Source organism: Lonchura striata, chromosome 22, assembly GCF_046129695.1.
Source record: "Lonchura striata isolate bLonStr1 chromosome 22, bLonStr1.mat, whole genome shotgun sequence".
NCBI classification, from domain to species: Eukaryota; Metazoa; Chordata; class Aves; order Passeriformes; family Estrildidae; genus Lonchura; species Lonchura striata.
The window spans coordinates 4,344,034-4,357,914 of NC_134624.1; the positions used below are offsets into that span (position 1 = coordinate 4,344,034).

General features: G+C 55.2%; 1 protein-coding gene across 1 annotated transcript; it reads right to left on the reverse strand.

Annotated features, from left to right (window-relative positions):
• Window positions 1–373: 373 nt before the first annotated feature.
• Window positions 374–7,593, reverse strand: TOR4A (torsin family 4 member A). Its single transcript, XM_021547663.2, has 2 exons — window positions 7,496–7,593; window positions 374–3,309 (listed from the first exon to the last, which is right to left on the reverse strand). The coding sequence occupies exon 2, from the start codon at window positions 3,268–3,270 to the stop codon at window positions 1,570–1,572; it is 1,701 nt and encodes a 566-aa protein (XP_021403338.2). The 5' UTR covers window positions 3,271–3,309; window positions 7,496–7,593; the 3' UTR covers window positions 374–1,569.
• Between the last annotated feature and the right edge of the window lie 6,288 nt (window positions 7,594–13,881).

The window sequence follows — 13,881 nt, forward strand, 5'->3', positions numbered from 1 at the left end:
ACACCCCCTGGGTGGCATTTGTAAACAAAAAAATTGTTGAGACAATCACAACTCACATCTGCCCCTCTCCCAGCTGGAGGGGGGGAATCCTGGTCCCTGAGTTGTTCCTCATCCAGGATAAAAGCATCCCAAATGTCTTAGCATTAAGCTAAGCTTACTGCTTAAGTTAAGCTCTCTAAGCTGTGGAAACCAGCTCCCACACGTTGTTTTTTGAGGGCACATGAATTTAGGAGGTGGCTTGGATGGAGCTGGGTAGGACCCAGCTTTTGGCACTGCTGCACTGTGTGGGTTTGGGATTGGATTTACCAGGGGTACATGGCTCCAGAAGCGAAATTTTGGAGGAAATCCAAATTTCAGTCAAATGAAAGAAATCTACTTTCAATTATTTTATTCAAGATAGTTTGGGTTTATTCCTGACAATAGCTCTGGAAGCTGGAGTATGTGACAGAGTCTTTGGAGACCAACAATTAGAAAGAGGTGAATCAAAACCCCAGTGCAAACATCCACAAGGTTTCTTGTCTGGGAATTCACAGCAAGTTGTAGAAATCTTGTACAAAACCACAACCTGAGAAAACAATGTCATAAATACCTGCTCAGTTCTGCTCAAAACGTGGCTGTGTGTTCTTCCCAAGCTGCTCCCAGGCCACATCTCACCTGAGGCTCAATGGCAAAGCCTCTTCTTGGCCTCTCAGGATTGGGAACAAGCTCAGGATTCCCACTCCATCAGTCCAAACTGTCTTTTCCTGTGTGTGTTGTTAAATATCCATCGATTGTTGCTTTGGGCTTTCGAGATAATGCCTGCCCACAGTGACGTGTCCCCAGAGGCAAAAAGCAGAAGAGCTCTGAGGATGAGGTGTCACCACCAGACCTGAATGAATCCAGAAGTTATTCCTGCACCATCTGGCACAGCTGAGCAGTCTTTGAGACAAGCCCAAACACACCTGCAAGGCAGAAATCTCACTGCAGGTGCCAAAGGTGAGCTCAGGGATGAGCTCAGAACAGCTCAGGAACAGGTCCAAAAAGTTCTCCTGAGGATGTGGTCACACAGGAGCTGGGGAAGGCAGGTCTGCACATCTGGGGGCAGGAGGCACAAACTGTCCCAGTGCCAGGTGTCCAGCCCTGCCTCTGCTCTGCACACACCAGCCAGGACCAAGGAAACAAGGAGCTGTGAGCCTTGAGAGAGTGAGGCACGTGAGGTGACATATTCTGCAGGGGCAGTGACCCAGGGATTGTTCCATCCTGTTTATATCCTGCAGCTTTGGATGCCACCTCAAAACTCCTTAATGACAAGAATCCCAAATGAGAATGAAGAACAAAGCATCTTGCACTTATTGGGAGGTGGCTCCAGCTTCTTTGCCCTTTCTTTTCCACAGAACATCAGGAAAAAGTGAAGTCTCTGGAGTAGAACAGGGACGAGGTTGTCCAGGCTGCCACCCCTCTGCCTGGACCAGGGCAGAGGCAGTGCAGGGAGAGCCAGGACACCTTGAGCACAGCCTGCTGGAACAGGCTCCTCGTGAGCACAGAACTTTGCAAAGCCCCAGAGCAGGGCTTGGTCTCTGCAGTAAATCCCTACAGGAGGTTGACTTTGGTCACGACCTGCTTGCAGCCCATGCTGGAGTACTGCTTGTCCCCTGTAGTGTAGTAACTGAGCTGATTTGCTAAATTTTCAATGTGCTTCTGGTCGGGGTAGAGCCCCTCCCTCCTCATCTGCTCCAGGAAGCAGTTTATGACATGAGCCTTCTCCAGAAGGACGAAGGGGATGATGTCTGCAGCCTTCCACAGAGGGTGGACACTGACCAGCACTGGCTGGACGATGCTCAGCAGCTCTTCAGCTCCCCGCTGCTGATGCAGGAGCTCAGTGGAGGCATTCTGGATAAGGAACTTTGTGATCTCAGCACCTCCCAGGTTGCTTATTAAAATGTAGATGGCATTGAGGAACTCGTTGGTTTGATTGGGCTCAAAGAATCGGCTGAGAGTGTCCAGCAGGACGGGGGACATGAGCTCAACCTCATCCAGAATAAACAATGGGGTCTTTTCCTCTATTTCAGCTCTAGTAACCATGTCAGAGATCTTCTTGGACAGATCGACTTCACACGTGAGGGGAGCCACCCCGCTGGGGCAGTGATGCATCACAAAGTACTGGAGCACAAAGTCATTGTCCATGACAGAGCGAAAATGTTTGGCCAGCACCCAGCCAACGTGGCTCTTCCCGACCCCTGGGGGGCCATTCAGAGAGATCACCAGAGGCTTGTTGTGGATGTGGGTAGCCAGATAGTCCTTCAGTAATTCCACAATACTTTCCACAGCAACCTTCTGCCCAAATACTTCGCGGTGCATGGTCTTCTCCAAACCATCGAGGTCGTATTTTTGGAGGTTATCATCCAGGTTCTCTATTGCATTGAGAATCTGGAAGAAGATAATGGCAATGAGCAAGAAGAGGCAGCGCTTTGCCTTGCTTTTCTCCTCTGCTGGGAGGTATTTTTTTGTTTTATCCGGGTAGAGAACCATCCTGGATTTCCTCCGGCTCTTTTTCCGCCTGCACTTTTTCACAGAGTAATGTTCCACAGACGTGTCAAAGGTGAAGTACTGGGAGCTCTCAAAGCCAGACTGATTAAAGAAGGACATGGAAGGGCTGTACAGGGAAGTTCTGCTCAGGGAGAGCTGCCTTTGAAGCAGCCTGGTGTGGACAAACTCTGCAGACTTTTCCCGAGGCAGCTCTAAATGCAGGCGGCTTTTCTTCAGCCCCCGGTAGCGCCGGCGCAGGCGGACGATGGCCCGCAGGGGAGAGGAAATTGAAGTTATTTTCTTAGAAGCAGCAGTGATCACAGCATCTGGTACTTCCTCTGCGTCACTCTCAGAGCAAGACACCTCCTCTTTTGCATCACAGGGCATTTCCCCTTCCCTGTCACTATCGGTGACTGGAATCTCCCCTTCCCTGTCACTGCCACTGCCAGGAACGTCCCCTTCCCTGTCACTGCCAGTGCTGGGAATCTCCCCTTCCCTGTCACTGCCAGTGCTGGGAATCTCCCCTTCCCCATCGCTGCCACTGCCCTGCATCTCTCCTTCCACGCTGCCCTCAGTGAAGACAATTCCTGGGTCACAAGGAGCCTCTCCTTTCATGCTGCTCTCAGCACAGGGCACATCTCCTGCATCCTCCTCTGCTCCAGATGTGTCTCCTGTGGGACTGCTCTCCATGCAGGGCAACTCCACCCCCAGATCCCTGAGGATGCTTTTTCCATCCACCTCAGAGCAAGGCAGCTCTTCCTCCATCTTTTCTGGTTCTTACAGTCCATTCACATCATCTTCTTTCTAAAAAGAAAAGGAATTATATAAAAATCAACCTTCCTAAAATCAGGAAGTGATCAATAACAGTGGAATTAGACAGATATCCCCCTTTCTAATGGGCAGAAAGCTGCAGCAATCAGCAATGGCACAGTGGCAGAGACTTTCAGACCTAAGCTGACGTTCTGGAAGATGGGACAGATGTGCAAAATAACAGATGAAATTCACAGAATTCACAGAAACACTGGCTTGGAAGAGACCTTCAAGATCGAGTCCAACCCAGCCCCAACCCCTCACCTAAACCCTGGCACCCAGAGTCACATCCAGGCTTTGTTAAACACACCCAGGGATGGTGACTCCACCACCTCTCCGGCCAGCCATTCCAGAACTTTATCACCCTTTTTGTAAAAATCTTTTTTCTGATAGCCAACCTAAATTTCCCTTGGTGCAGCCTGAGGCTGCGTGCTCTGGTTCTGTCAGTTCCTGGAGAAAGAGCCCAACCCCAGCTGAGCACAGCCACCTTCCAGGAGCTGCACAGAGTGACAAGCTCACCTCTGAGTCGCCTTTTCTCCAGGCTGAGCACCCCCAGCTCCCTCAGTCGTTCCTCAGTGTCAATTAATGCAAACTGATGTTGTAACACAAACCCAGCCCTGCCTTCAGATGCAGAAGGGAAGGTCAAAGCTGGCTGGGGCCAAAGCCAAAGGCTGTGCTGTAAGAAGGAGGCAGGACAGCAGCACAGACTGACCCATGCTCTGAACCACAGCTGCCCAGTCCTCCTCTTTCCCTACACCTGCTAAATTCAAGGAAGACACAAAGCCCCACCTCTGTGCCAGCACATGCACACAGGCACGTACACACCCTGTGGGAAGTCACTTGTCCACCAGACACCCCTTGTGGCGTGGGAGTAACTTGCTATGGTTGCCATCCTGGCTGTGGTGGCGTCTCCCAGGGTGGATTTTCCCGGCTGTGCTGATGGATGTGCTTGGCAGGGAGGTGAGATGAGAGCTGCCCTGGATGGGAAGGCTCAGAGGGGCTGCAGAGAACCAGCGTGGCTGTGCCTGAGCACATGGCTGTGGGGAGAGGAGTGGGGCAGCCCCACAGAACCCCAACCCTGCCACCCCCACGGTCCTTCCATGCCCTGTGTGCCCACACACACCCCTGGACATGCAGGAGGGACACAGGGGCTGCCACATGAGACTGAGGGACATGGTCATCCTGGGACAACCATCTGAATGGACAAACCTCAGCTGGCAAGCAAGAAGGAGAGGCCAGAGGGATGTGACAAGAGGCACAGACCCAGCAGGGAACCCCTGGGAGAACAGAGCTCTGCAGGGCTGGATGCAGCCCCATGTGCTGCCCTGGCCCTGCCTGGCACAAGGCTGGAGGTGGCAGCAGCTGTGTCATGGTGGGAGGGCATTTTTCTGGCACCTCTGGGCTGCACAGTGCTGACACAAGGGACAGTTTGCTGCTGTGGCACTGCCAGCCCCAGAGCCAGCACAGGCAGCGTGAGGAAATGCCACTTTCATCAGCCATCCTTAAAACATCAACACCGGGTCTTGCCAAAAGCAGCACGACTCTGGAGAGAACAGGGAGGTCTGGAAGTTTGTTATTAACTGGCTCCAGCTCAGCAGGAAGCCCCGACCTGCACAGAGTCACGCTCTGGCCTTGGCTTCCCCTGCGCAAAGCGGCTCCGTCACCCACCGAGCCCGGGGTCACCCCGGGGGCTGTGCGGGACCCCTGGGTGCTGACTGCTCCCTCTGCCTCCCTGCTTCTCCCCACTCCCCTCCTGGCTGCTCTGACATGCAAAGCTTCGCTCCCACACCCTGCACAAGCTGATTTCGGGACCGTGAGAGGGCAGTTAGAGAGCCCAGCCATCATCGCTGGAGCTGCCACTGCTGGCAGCAATTAACCCCGAGTGCTAATTGCTGACCTAATTCCTGACCCTGTGCAGGGCTTGGTGTGCAAAGGCAAAACCAGCCAGACAGGATCTGGCAAGGAGGCAGCACCAGGAAGAAGGGCTGGATGCTGCCATCACTGCGATGCCACCCAAGGGATGCCACCGGGAGCCCTGGGCTGCCCCACGGCACCCTGCAGCCACGTCCTGCTCCTCTCCATCCTGCATCACCCCGCTCACACAGTGCTGCAGGTCCCCAAAGGGACAGCTGTCCCCAGAGCCACTGGGGAGCAGCCCTGCAGCTCAGACCAGCACGGACTCAAGGGATCAGGGACACCACAGAGCTCAGCCAGGGATGAGAAAACCCTCCAGGCACTGACAAACATCTCCACAAACGCAGGGTGACATTGTCTCAGCCCCAAGCCCTTGCAGGTGACGAGGAGGTTTGCTCAATGCCAGGGAGGAGGCGATGGAAATTTACAGGAGAAGTTTTAGCAAACAGAAGGATCACAGAATCATGGAATAGTTATGGCTGGATGGAACCTTTAAAGACCATCTCGCTCTAAACCCCTGCCACAGGGGACACCTCCAGCTAGCCCAGGCTGCTCCAAGCCCCTTCCAACCTGGCCTGGAGTGGGGCAGCCACTCTGGGCACCCGTGCCAGGGCCTCACCACCCTCATTCTCAGAAACTTCCTTATATCTACTCTAAAGCCACTGTCCTCTAGTTTGAAACCATAACCTCTTGTCCTGTCATAACAAGATCTGCTTAAAATTTTCTTTTTTTCATCGGCTCCCTTCAAGGCCTGGGAGGCTGCTCCTGGCAGGGAAACAGAGGACACCCCGAGCACTCTCCATGGAGGCTGCCAGGCCACAGCCAGGTGCTGCTGCAGCTGAAACATGAAGTGATCTGGCTGCTCACAGCCCAGAGCCTGCTCTCCCACTGCCATGTCCATGCAGAGAGCCCAAAGTCCCTACAAGACTCGTGAGGAATGGTGAGGACTGAGTGCTGACCAGTGTTCAAAAGCCTCTTCCCAAAAGCCCACCAGCACATCCATCCCACTGGTGTGGGATGCCCAACCCTCCAGCTGAGTTGAGCAAGGCAGGGTGGAAGGACAGGACCCCATCCTGAGCAAGGAATCTGTCCAGTCATGACTACAATCGCCCTGTTAATGCCATGACTCAGTCCTTAATACCTGCTGGTATTTACATAGGACTGGAAGTTTCTAAAAGCAGCCCCTGCACACTCAGTGTTGGGTCAGGGCTGGGCAGGAGGCTGTGCCAGCCTGCAGTGGTGCACTTTCGGCAGCTTAATTTAACATTTAGTGAAAACAACAGGAAAGAGAAGGCAGGAACTCGGTGTGCAGCATCCCAGTGCTCGTGTAAACACTGCTGATCTCTGTTCTGTGCCGAGCCTGGACACCGCAGGAAAACTTGCACTTGGAAACGCTGCTGGGAAGCCTCCAGCTTTCCCGCTGTAGCTCTTGCAGTGTTTGCATTCGTGCAGCCTGCTGCTCCAAAACAACGTCTCCACAACACAGGAGCCCGTGTGGGCAGCTGGAGGCAGCCTGGGCGAGGGGAGCAGGATGGGGACAGCCCTGGGCAGGCGGCAGAAGCCCCTGGTGGCAGGAGAGGCCAGCGGAGAGCCGCGGTCGTGGTAAAAATACCCCCGGCACGGGAGGCTGCACCCAAACTCAGCCTCTGCGGATGGGCAAAGCTGCTGGGGAAAGGGAACAGCTGGGAAATTCTAAAGATTGGCATCCCCCAGCCCCAGCTGGAGCCAAACCCTCCATCCAAAAAGGGAGCATTTCCGTGGGGAAGGTGGCACAAAGCAGCCCCTTGCTGTGAGAGCTGCAGATAAAGGGCTCAGCGGCTGGGAGGAGAAACCCGGAATGTCGGAGGGGCCAGCACGACCCCGGCATCCCGAGCCGCAGCTGCCCGGGGCCCGTCCGGGCAGAAGCCGAGCAGGGCGGCTGATCCACGGCCGGAGCTCGGCGCAGGGTGACAGGGGTGACAGCCAGCAGCCCCCCCCCCCCGACAGCCTGATCGCCACCAAACCCCACCAGCCCGGCCCCAAGTTTTGCCAGGCCCCGAAGCCAAGTCCGAAGGGAAGGACAGCAAGCGGAGGGGAAGAGCAGAAACATCCCAAACCATCGGCAGCGAGAGCATCCCTGAAAAACCGAGGCGGCTCCTGGCGGAAAGCAGCGACCGGGGACGAGCAGAAGGCGGTGGCAGGGATGGAGCTGGAAGCAGCCCTGGAGTGCCTTGGTGACCCTGAGGGATGGGGAGCAGGACGGGGGAGCCGATGCCAGCGCAGTTACCCGCGGTGTCCCCTCGGCGCCGGGCACCGGCGCGTCCCTCCGGCCTCGGCCGGGCCGGCAGCTCCTCTGTCGCCGCTCTCATCCGGACAGAAGGCAGCCCCGCAGAGGAAATGGTGAGGAGGAGTGGCCCTGGGCGGCACTTCCTTCTCGCCTTTCCGTGGGATGGCCGCTGCCGGCCGGTTCCGTGTGCCCGTGCTGCCCGGAGCCCCGGCCGCGGCTCTGTCCCCGTGCGAGCGGACGCGGGCGGCGCGGTGCGCTCACGTCCCCGGGCCCCGGGAGCCGGGCACAGGTGCCACCCTCGGCGGTGGCCGTCCCTGGTCATTCGCCCGGAACCGTCACCCCAAAGGTCAAGGCGCTGCCAGGAGGGTTAACTGGGGCTGACGCGGTGCTTGGGTGCTTCCCCTTGCCAACGGGAGAAACAGCGAGAGAAAACCGAGTCAGGCTGCGGGGAAGGAGTTGAGCCCATAAAAAATAACGAGGCTGGAAAAAGCAGCAAGTGCAGAGCAGCTGGCTGGACCCTGGGCAGGTCCCGACTGCAGCCGCTCCCGCTCTGCTGCCCCGGCCCTGCCGCAGCTCGGGGACATGGGGACAGCCAGGGCCAAGGCTGCACGGTGGCCGAGGGACCAGGTTCTGGTGTGGGCACAAAAACTCCCGGGGAAAACCGCTCCATCCCTCCAGAGCAGGAAGCAGCAGGGGTTTTCCTCACCCAGCAGTGCTAAAGTTCATCACGGGGCTCCTCCTCACCTGCACTCCCCTTTCCTTCAGCCCTGATGAATGAACACCCTGGCACGTCCCACCTCTCACCTGCACTCACAACCTGGCCGAGGCTTTTTCCCCCTCAAAACAGACCCATTTGGTAAAGCCAGAAAAGCACAAAGCTTTGAAATACCAGCTCTTGCTGATGTTCAAAGCTCCTGTTTTTTGATATCCCTCAGCTGGAACCTGCACCCTGTGAGCCCAGCTGCACAGGACCAAAAACAAGGGGGAAAAACCCCAAATCGGAGGGGTTTTGGTGCATCACAGCACAGATCCCACCCTGGCTGTGATGCTCACTATTGCCCCCACTTCAGGGGAGGGGATTCTCTGAGCAATTCTCCCCAGCCCCAGGCAGCTGCATGTGCCTCTGCTGTGGCCAGCAGGATTTGCCTAACAAATCCTTGCAAATGTGAGGATTTCTGTGTCGGGAAGGCACAGGAGCCCAGCTGGAGCTGACACTCAGCAGCTGGGAGCTGCCCTCGGGGTCGGGAAGCCAGGCAGGGCTGACCCGAAGCAGAGATCCCATTAACAGGGGCTTGGCAGGTGGTGTGGGAGCAGCCATGAAGAAAGATGCTCTTCTGGCTCTTTTGAGAAGGAAGAGCTTCCCCCAAGCAGAGTAGTTGGGAACCATTAAAAAAACCCCAAACACAGTGCCCCCCAAACCTCTGAAATGAAGGGGGGACAGAAAACCCCCAGAACACAGCAGGAAACCCAGGGAGGGTGGAAGATGCACAGCCTGCCCTGGCAAGGGGGGTTCTAAACCCCTCCTGAGCTGAAGACAGAGGGTGATGAGATCCTGGTGGCAGTGGGGATGTGGGACTGACCTGCCTGGGACCCCCGTGGTGCTGGTGGAGCTGGATGGCACGTGGGGATGAGGATCTGGAGAGGCAGCTTGGCCACTGCCAGTCATGGAGTGACCACACACAGGTGACAACGTGATGCAGGGCTGGGACTCCAAAATCACAGGTTGGTCTCGAGTGTCCGCCAAAAAATGCTGGGGAGCACGTGGGGAGGGCAGGGGCATCGATGGCACCAGGAGGTTTCTGTCCCATGTGGGGACAAGGAGGACAGGAGGATGGAAAACCTGCGTATGTTCCCAGGCCAAATGTCCCCTTGAGCTGCTCCAGGTCCTGGTGCTGTGGGGGGGCTGTGTCCCCCCTCCCCACGGGGCTCTGGGGACCTCCAGCACCCCAAATTGGAGGAGACAAGCTGCTGTGTCCTGTGGGGAGGGGACACACTTGGCAGGGGACATGCAGGGACAGAGGCCATGGGTTTTGGGGGAGCTGTTTTTCCTGGGGGGCAGTGCCATGGGGTGTGGGCTGTGTACACGGGGGAGCTGTGCCTTGGGGGCACATCAGGGCAGTGCTGGGGGGCAGTGCATGGGAGGGCCACCAGCCGTGTCCCCCAGGGCCTTGGGGCCACCTGCCCTGTCCCCCGTGTCCCTGCGGGTGCCGAGGCCATGCCCCCCTGGCTGGGCCCTGCGGGGAGGAAACGGATGCGGGGCCAGGATGGGGATGAGAGGTGCCACAGCCCCTCCTGCAGCCATGGATGCAAATCCTGCACAAACACAGCCTCTCCCACACGGAGAGAGGTGAGAATGTCCCAGGGAGAGCAGGATGGCACCCTGAGCCCTGTACCAGCCTCTGACTGGTACCCACTGCTTTGGGCACCCCTGGGTTTGGTACCCACCAGGAGGCATCACCAGAGCTTGGGTGACACCAACTTATGTGACAATTTCAGGGTTTTCCTTCAAGGTTTTGCACATTGCCTGTTTAGCTAGAACATTTCTAGGGCTGAGGAGCAGCAGCTGCATCCCAAACGTGGGCAAATCCCTCCCATGCACCCTGGGAAACCAGAATTAGGTGAATGAAGCACCCAAGGTCCCTCTGGGGAAGCTGTGGGGTGCTCAGAGCTCTGAATGGGTCCTGAGTGAGACCTAGCAGCTCCAGGATGGAGTGTACCATACTTGCAGCACTGGCCTTACCCAGAGAAACTCTGCAAAAAAAGAGGAAAACTGGTAAAAAAAAAAAAAAAATTGAAAGCAGCTGAAGAAGTCATGGGATTGGAGCCAGCAGGAAAATGAATGTAGATATCAGGAATACGGCCCATGGATATAAAACCTGCAGGGGGCAGGGAGCACTGAAACTAAAAGGGAGAGGCTGCAAGTGGAGAAGGGGAAATGGGGCTGGGGTTGGGACACAGAAACCCCCAAGGACCCCCACGGGCCCTGACCTTGGAGCCAGCCCCTCCTGCAGCCCCGGACAGGGAAGAATAAAAGAATATCATAAAATAATCTGATCCGTGGTGGGCAGGATCCACCCTGGCAGGGGTGCAGAATCCAGCCCTGGAGGGTCATTCCCATACCTAAAGATCTTTTTTCCAAGCATGGATTTGCCCTTTTGCAGTGTGACCCCACAGCTCCACGGCCACATCAGCTGTGGACTGGGCTGGTGGGTGGATTTTCTCCCTTTTACATCACCCACCTTGTACTGATCTGCCCTGAATTGCTGCTGCTGATCCCTGGGCTCCCCTGGAAGCGTCAGTCCTCCTGAATCCTAAATCCAGTGCAGATCCCATGGATGCATTCTTGGGACCATCAAGCCAGACCCCTCATTCTTCCCAATCTCATTCTTAGCAAAAATTTCCAGCCTCTGGAGCAGCTCTAAGACTTCCTGGATAACCCAAACAGTTTATCCCTGGGCTGGGGAATGTCCCCCACAGGGACACCGCATCCTGCCTGGCTTATCGTGACCCTTCCAAACAGTTTATAAAATAGACCAAGGTAAACGAGGGGAGTGCTCTGTGTCAGAGGAATTCTATCTCATTTCTTGTTTTCAAGTCATTCAAGGACTGCTGGGTCAGATGATCACTCCTAAAACCAAAGTTGAATCTGCTGTTTCTTTCTCCTCCAGCTGAGCTTCATCTCTACCTCGCTAAAACAGTAAAAATGAGGTAGAAGAAAAACGGGTTTGGCATGGACCAAAGGGAAGGTCATGGCCCTGCTATGAGGCACCATCCAGGCCCAGCACCAGGCAGTGGGAGAGGGCAGGGATCAGCACTGCTCCATCTGGAAGTTGTGCCTCACACTGCTTTGGAAAACAGAAGGGGTACATCTTGGAAAAAAAAAAGGAAAATTTGGGAAATAATATGGAAAATATGGAGAGCAGCGAGTGCCTGCAGCGCTCCTCCTGTGTCCCACCACCAGCATCCCCCAGGGCCAGCGATATCACCTCGTGTCACAAGTGGTGACTGGAGAAAATCACTGTGACACCTTCCCAAGGCCCACAGCAGGGTCTGTATCACCCACCAAGGGCTCTGTAAAACACTCCCAAAGAACTGCAGCCATTCCCAAGCATCCAAGCAGTAAAGAAGTGTCCAAGGCTGGGTGGACAGGGTTGGAGCAACCAAGGGCTAGTGGAAGGTGTCCCTGCCCATGGAAGGGAGTGGAATGAGATGAGCTTTAAGGTCCTTTCCAACCCAGGCTATTCTGTGAGTCTATGGTTCTATGATTTTATGTGCATTTTTCAGCTAAAAATGTTTTTCTCTTTCTCTTTTCTTTCTTTCCCTCTCTCTTTGCTTCCTTTCTTTTTCTCTCTTTCTTTTCTTTCTTTCTTTCTCTCTTACCTTCCCTTCTTCCTTTCTTTCTCTCTCTTTCTCTCTTTCCTTTCTGTTTTTCTTTCCTCTGGAGTGGGAGTGGTTTGCAAAGGTGACAGCCCTGGGACAGGGACTGCCCTGGCCAGCAGACACAGCTCCAGCCTGAAGCAACAGGGCTGCACAGCAAGTGGCACAGGGAACAGCACAAAGCCCTTCGCCCCTCCCCTAGCTTCCTCTATTCACTCTAAAAAAAATCACATTTCCAGCTTGTTCCAATTAACTTTAAGACTTTTATATTCCATGAAGGCTGAAGCAGTCATTAAACCAGAATTTTTCCTGTTGTAAGACTTTGAAACAACCACACCACAGCTCAGCTGGTGGCTCTGGCTCTGCCAGGCCAGGACCTCCCAGGAGCAGAGAGGTGACTCCAGGTCCCCTCAGCAGTGGCATTGCTCATCCCCTGGCTCAGGATGTACAAACTCATCACACCCCACGGGTCCAGCCCTTGGGGCAGCATAAGGGAGCTGGGAAAAGTCAGGATGGGAATGGTGCCCATCCCCTGCCCTTCCAGGGCTTTGGGAAGAGCTGGGAATGTGCCTCATCTGATCCCAGAGTCTGGGGATGCTGCTGGGATGGGGTACAGGACACACTCCATGCCCCACAGCCCCTGCACTGGTGGTGAGGAAACACCACAGAGCAATAAATCCACCTGCACAACACATAAATAAATCAGTATTTTTTGCATCCATGAGTAAAGCAGATGCACCCAAGGCCCTGAGTCACCCTGGGCCGTGTCCCAGCAGTGGCTCTGGCTCTGTGGTGAGTGGGGACAGCCCTGCTGCCAGCTCTGCTCCAAACTTTGATGCCAGCTGCTTTGATCTCCCCACATCAAAAGGAGCCTTTTCCCTGCCCTGTCACAGTCATAGCACAGCCAGACACTCCATGGGATGCTCTGTGGGATGGGGCTGGCACACCCCAGACACTCTGTGGGATGGGGCTGGCACACCCCGGGCTGGCAGGCACTGACCCCACTGACCCTCACTGCCAGCCCTTCCACATCCCTCCATGTGCTCAGTGTTCTTTCATGAAAACACAAAATATAAAAAAGAAAAAAAGAAAAAGTGGAGAGAGGTGAGAGGAGAGAGAAGGGAAATGTTCCTTGGGCTCTCAGGCATGGATGTCCATCCTTTCCCTGCTGATGCCATCATGGATTTGCTGCCCTTCGGGTTTTTTTGGCTTATCCTGAAGTAATCACACACTGGGGTTTATTCAGTTATCACCAGATCCTCTTCAGCACAAGGAACCATCACAACAGAATGCACCAGGTTCCCAGTGCCACATGCCTGCCAACCTGGAGCACAGTGGCCCAGGGGGATCAAGAAATTGTGCTTTATCCACAGAGGAAAACCCCAACGTGCCCAAGGGGGACAGAACTGCTGCACCCTGCTGCCTGCAGCTGCAGGAGGGATGCCACAGGGACTCGTGGGCTTTAGGCACTGGAAAACAAGGTTCAGTGTTAAACAGGGGGTGATTTCCATGTTCCACTGGTCTCTCACACACCTGGATGGAAGGCCACACTCACAGCTGCTCCTGTGTCTTACCTGTGGCTCTGTTAGGTCTCAATTCCAGCTGCCACAGCACTCACAAGCTGGGATTGAAGATTCAGCAGAGGAGGAGAAAGACTCCTTGGGCTGTGGAAACTCATTGGGTGCTTCACAGAAAACGTAATTTTAGTAAATGCCAGATTTTCCCAGCATATTCCTCCTGATGAGCAAAACCCATGTGGAAAGCAGCACTGAGGAGCCTGAACACCCTGGAGGGGGGATGTGATGCAATCCTGAAACTGCTCCATAGCTGGGTGGGGGGCACAGTGTTAACCAGGAGCTCTGGGATTATCCCATCCCACTTCCTCATGTGGTGCCAACAACTCTGAAGCTCCCCAGGACACTGTCCCCAATGGCAGCCCCATGATGCTGGGACACAGAGCTGTGCCAGGGCAAAGCAATCCCACCAAGGCCTGGATAATCCCCTGGATC

Excerpts from the sequence above, each read along its gene's own strand:
- TOR4A (XM_021547663.2), bottom strand. The coding sequence starts at position 3,270 with ATGGAGGAAGAGCTGCCTTGCTCTGAGGTGGATGGAAAAAGCATCCTC.